Below are 6,051 nucleotides of genomic sequence, written 5' to 3'. Positions count from 1 at the left end.
AGGAGAGGGTATCTGAACTGGCCTTGTCCTATAGCCATACTGATGAATATCTTGCACATCATCATAGAACCTTTATCTGGTGATGGATGGAGATAGAGACAGAGACCCACATTGGAGCACTGGATTGAGTTCCCAATGTCCAAATGAGGAGCAGAAGAAGGGAGAACACGAGCAAGGAAGTCAGGACCATAAGATGTGCACCCACCCACTGAGACGGTGGGGCTGATCTATTGGGAGCTCACCAAGGCCATCCGGACTGTGACTGAAAAAGCATGGGATAAAACCGGTCTCTCTGAATATGGCAGACAATGAGGGCTGTTGAGAAGCCAAGGACAATGGCACTGGGTTTTGATCCTACTTCATGTTCTGGCTTTGTGGGAGCCTAGCCAGTTTAGATGTTCACCTTCCTAGACCAAGGTCCAAACGAGGAGCAGAAGGAGGGAGAACATGAGCAAGGAAGTCAGGACCTTGAGGGGTGCACCCACCCACTGAGACGGTGGGGCTGATCTAACGGGAACTCATCAAGGCCAGATGGACTGGGACTGAAAAACATGGGATCAAACGGGACTCTCTGAACGTGCTGGTCAATGAGGGCTGACTGAGAAGCCAAGGACAATGGCACTGGGTTTTGATCCTACTGCGTGTACTGGCTTTGTGGAAGCCTAGCCTGTTTGGATGATCACCTTTCTAGACCTGGATGGAGGGGGGAGGACCTTGGACTTCCCACAGGGCAGGGAACTCTGACTGCTCTTAGGACTGGAGAGGGAGGAGGAAGGGAGTGGGGGTGAGGACTGGGGGGAGGGGGAGGGAAAAGGAAGGCAGGGAGGAGGCCGAAATTTTTAATAAAAAAAATAAAAAAACTTTCTCTATCATTTTCTTTTCTTTCCCAAGCATAAAAATATCTTTTCCTTTTTAATCTGCTAAGAGATATGGCTGGGATTGAAGCTGTGGCTTTGGTGCCTGCCTCCACCCCATTCCTTAACTTTTTGGGAGTCTAGCTTCATGGTGGAAGTACAGGCAGGTGACAGTTTATTACCACAGCTCTGCAGAGTTTCAGGGTCCAAGCCACCACCAAGAAGCCTGACACCAGCTGCCCATAAACACCATTTAAGTATTTGGTAGCAGGGCCTCTTAACAGATCTGTGAGATTTTTGCCACTAATGCTGAGTCAGGAGCCATGCCTATGCTTGCCACTGGCAAACAGAGCCTACCGGAGTAAAGCTGGTTACCATGAAGTTGTGCTTGACTCTGTTCCTTTCTGTCTAGAACCCCCTTTTAAAGCTTTCTCAGGATTTATGTGAAAATTCTTGCCAAATATTTGGACACCTTTTGTATACAGAAGTTTCTGTTCCAGCCAGTCGTGCAGCCATTCAGTCACAAAGAAACACACAGAGGCTTATATTAATTATAAAAACGGTTTGGCCTATTGGCTCAAGCTTATTATTAACTAGCTCTTATAATTTAAATTCACCTACAATTCTTGTCTATGTTTAAACATGTGACTTGGTACCTATTCCCAGAGAGGCAATCTCATCATGCTTCCTCTGCATCTGGCTGGTTACTGTGTCTCTGTCTTTCCTCTCCCCAGAATTCTCCTAGTCTGGTTACTCCATCTATCCTTCCTGCCTGGCTACTGGCCAATCAGTTTTTTATTAAGCCAATATGAATAACACATCTTCACAGTATATAAGAGCACTTTCTCACAGCAGTGGTCACATAGTTAAAAGTAGGACAGGTTTTCCTAGGCCATGGTATGTAAGAACAACCTTACAGTACTCGCTTAAAGACTCATTGTTATGTATATCTAAATTGATATATATATATAAAACAATGAGCTATATTTCATATATCTTATATGTATGTGATATAAGATATATATCTTACCACATCTCTAGGGAAATGTGGTTTAATTTTCTGTTACATGCTTGTCACCACACGGGTAAAAGTAAATGATTGTAAGAGGAAAACATAACTTCATAGTTTCATGTACAACAAAGCAATAGACACTATGCTATGATTGACAGCTCTAATGCCAGCACACTGACTTTTCAAAGACTGACTTTTCAAACATTTATTATCCCCTTAAACATGGACCTCAACAGGTTACCTATATGTTTTTCAGTGCTCATAAACACAAAAGGACTCACTGTGGCATAGATATGTACCATAAAAAGTTGAATGTAGTAAAATGTCGAATCATCCAGGAACATGGTTCTTGAGCAGGAGACAATGCTGTCCAGGATGGACATCAACACAAAGAAGCTCAGGAGCAGCAGGATGGTCCGGGAGGCCCGTATCTCTGGAGATGCTGTTGGAGAGAGGCTGGTGCTGTGAAGATGCCCGGACAGCTTCTTATGCCTGCACAGGAGAGTCAGCATGTACCCGCTGGAGAGGACCATGAGACTGATCAGGAAGGCTTCCCTGAGGGCCAGCAGTGTGGAAAATGTACTTCGCATGAGATAACTCATGGGTAGAATAGAGCAAGACTGAGTAACAAACATAAAGTTATTCAAGGTCAAATTGGGTGTGGCGATAATGGACACTAAGAGGTGACTACTAATGAGCATATAAAAAATACTCAGGAGAAGAAGGGCACATGACATGTGATAGGGAGATTTCTGCTTGAACTTTGCCAAACAGGAGCTTCTGGGACTGAGGATGATAGCCTGGAGCACACTCAACAGGCTGGTGGTACACAGGGAGAGACCCCTAAAAACTCTGTACATGTAGACGAGGAATTTACATGTGATGTCATCCCATCCCTGCCAAGAAATAAAAATGTCTGTAGCTGTGACCACCATGACCAGTAGCATCAGTAGGTGGATTAGGGCCAAGAGACCAATGGGCAGGTCAGTGGGTTTGGGTCTGTGCCCACCAAAGAACTTGAGGATGTGGAAGAGAAGAAGGATGCTGTTGGCTGAGATCCCAATGCCAATTTCAGAGAGAAGGATGTTCCTTAAGTTGGAGCTAGTGTGGAGTTGGCTGTTCTCATTCATCTTATGTGGGCACAAACAGTGGCTGAGCAGAAGATTACAACAATGGCTTATCATGAGCACAACCACATGAACCCCTCCTGACACCTGTTCCACTGAAGATCTCAGTTCCACCTCACACTCCGCAGACCGTCCTCAGCTATCACTTGTCCTAGACTTCAGAGCCATGGCTGGATGCTGTGCCCATGGCGGCTGCATCAGTGTGTAAGCTCCTTCCGCATTAAAACAGCATCCACCAGAAATGATGTCTTTTCACATTTCCCATGATTGGGTTTTAATGGAGCAGGAACAGGATCTTGGTTCTCATCCATAGCGTCTTGATTGCCAGGTCCATTATAGACAGAGCTTTACTATTTAGGGCGAGTTTGAATGCGGATGATTGTGTAAAAGAAGAAGTCAGCCCTTTGCAATGACAGAGGGTCCAGGGATCGGGCATGCCCATATTCTATTCAAGGCTGTCTTTACTCAGTTTATTTATTGTAAACTCAAATTTCTTAATATATTTTGGAGGCAAATATTGGGAATTGTCAACTATGAATCCAGACATTTCACACTCCATACACAATCAGCAATTTCCTGAGTGTGACCTTTAGCCCGCTAAGGCTAGGTTCCAATCATCTCCTCTGGAACATATGGAAGGTTATGTTCCTGTGTCAGGGAAACACTAGGTGTGTAAGAACATTCTTTATACACACAAAACATGGCAGTGTTCCAGCACATGATCGTCTCTGTCAGTGTTTCAGATTTTCTAATGCAGCGCCTTATGTTTGTGCTCCAGGAGAGCTAAGGCTGCTCATAGTGACTAGTCAGCTCTATCTATGCCTGAAACAGAAGATAAATGAGCAATGAGAAAATAACTGAACACTGGAGCGGAGTCCTCTCCAGAGAACGCTGACGGACCGTTCAGTGTGTGAGCGCTGCTCTGTGACCGCGACCCCGTGTTTCTAACCCCACCCCAGAGCTGCCTCCATGAGAAAAGCACAGTGTAACATCAGCTGAGCACATTCCACATCCTTCTCCTTCAGCCTGGGAAGTCAGGGGAAAGACTACAGCTCTCAGACTCAGGGCTCCCCATCCCACTTTACGGAACTAATTAAAGGAAAATGGTGCAACTCGGTCTTGAAAGGAGGGCTCCATGGGAGTCTAAGTTCCCGCTCTCCTTAACTGAGATGTGATACTTCACATTCCAGATGCCAACTCCAAATTTATATTGAGATTTCTTGTAAATGTTATTGAAATGTTGCAGTTTAATTGATTAGACACTGACTAATTAAAATATCATATCCAAAAACAAGTTGGGGGGAAGCCTTTATTTCATTTTATAACTGATAATCCAACATCCAGGAAAGTTGTGAAAGGAACTTAAGGCAAGCACTGGGAGACAAAGACAGACCATGGAAGAATGTAAGAGTGTTGCTTACTGGCTTGTGCCTCATGGCTTTCTCAGTCTGTGTTCTTAAGCTTCCAGGACTACCAACCCAGAGGCTGTACCCATGGTGAGCTAGGTCTCTCGCATCAATCATCAACCAAGAAAATGTACCACAAGCTTCCCGACAGGCCAGTCTGGTGGGCACACTTTCTCACTTTCTCAATTGAGTTTCTCCCAAATGGTTCTAGCTTGTGTCAATTTGACAAGAAACCATCCAGCAGGTCGACCCCTTTTCAACTTGACAAACACACCACTGTTACACTATAACCTTTTCTTTTTTGTTGTTCCCAAGATATCATACTAATATCAACATCACAATAGAAAAGAGAGTCCAAAATTTAAAAGTTCCACATTCTTTAAAAGTTAACTCTCCTTAAAACAAAGTTCCTTCTGACAGTCAAACTTTCTCCAAAATAGCTGAGTCTCTAAAATATCAAGTCTCTCTATCATTTTTCATGTCACTCAAAAATCTCCATCATCTCTCTAGAGCCCCAAAGTCCCTGCAAAACATCCACATCTCTTTAAAATGTGAAATCTCTTACCTGTGGAATCCTATAAAATAAAAAAAAGTTTAAATTTTTTTGTGTCCCAAAAGGGAAGAACCAGAACACAGTGAAAATCAAGTTCAGCAAAGTCCAACATTGTGAATGCCAGTGTCAGACATCAGGGACTCAGTAATGGTCTTCTGAACTTCCGGGACTCACTAACATCACAGTGCTTGGAGAGCCATCCAAAGCACACAGAGCTGTCTTCACCCCACAGAACTGCTGTCCCGGTAGTTGGCCCATGATATTGGCATCTCCAAATTGCTTGGATCTCCACTGCAACTGGACTGCACCTTGATCAGCAGCCTCTACTTGGCTCTCTGCAGGGACTATAACACTGCCACATGTGCCAAGCCACATTTTACTCCATGATCCCTTCATGCCTTCAAAACCAGTACCACCAAAGAAACTCTCATGCTACCAAACTCAGCTGCCAGCATGGTACACAACCTCAGCAGTATCTGTACCACAGTGTCCAGGGGACAAACCTGAGAAAAACACTTTCAGCAGCGTTTAAGTGTTCCAGCAGGTGAAGGTTCCACTTCAGTGGTTCTAAATTCAAAATATGAATGAGCCTCATAAAACCTTTAGCAGATTATCAAGCTTCCCTCTGGAACTTCACAGGTCAAGCCCCCATCATCTGCACTGCTCTCAGCATTATATTCTTAGATCATGCAGAATAACTCACCAGGATATCAGCATTCAGTGGATTCTTTCAGTCCAAAGTTCCAAAGTCCTTCCACATTCCTCAAAACAACTCAGTGTCATGACAAGACCTAGTACCAATGTCTGTCCTTGTTAGGATTTCTGTTGCTGTGGTAAAATACCATGACAAAATTAAGTTGGTGGGGAGCGTGGTTATTTCACCATGCAGCTTATCGTTCATCATCCAGGGAAGCTGGGGAAAGAACTAAAGATATGGAGTTGGAGGCAGAAACCGCTGGAGAGGCCATGGAGTAGTGCTGTTTACCAGCTTGCTCCTTATAGGAGCTCAACCTATTTTCTTATAACTCCCACAACCACCATTGGCTATACTGAGCTGTGCCCTCCTATATCAAATCAATCATTAATCAAGAATATGTAC

The 6,051-nt window shown here is 44.2% G+C and overlaps 1 protein-coding gene across 1 annotated transcript; it reads right to left on the bottom strand.

Moving 5' to 3' along the window:
* Positions 1–2,063: 2,063 nt before the first annotated feature.
* LOC101994716 (vomeronasal type-1 receptor 51-like) lies at positions 2,064–2,996 on the bottom strand. Its single transcript, XM_005364862.1, has one exon. It carries the CDS (start codon positions 2,994–2,996, stop codon positions 2,064–2,066), a length of 933 nt encoding a protein of 310 aa, XP_005364919.1.
* Between the last annotated feature and the right edge of the window lie 3,055 nt (positions 2,997–6,051).

Source organism: Microtus ochrogaster, unplaced genomic scaffold, assembly GCF_000317375.1.
Source record: "Microtus ochrogaster isolate Prairie Vole_2 unplaced genomic scaffold, MicOch1.0 UNK1, whole genome shotgun sequence".
Taxonomy (NCBI): Eukaryota; Metazoa; Chordata; class Mammalia; order Rodentia; family Cricetidae; genus Microtus; species Microtus ochrogaster.
This window is presented reverse-complemented; position numbering and strand designations above follow the sequence as displayed.

Excerpts from the sequence above, each read along its gene's own strand:
- LOC101994716 (XM_005364862.1), bottom strand. The coding sequence starts at position 2,996 with ATGAATGAGAACAGCCAACTCCACACTAGCTCCAACTTAAGGAACATC.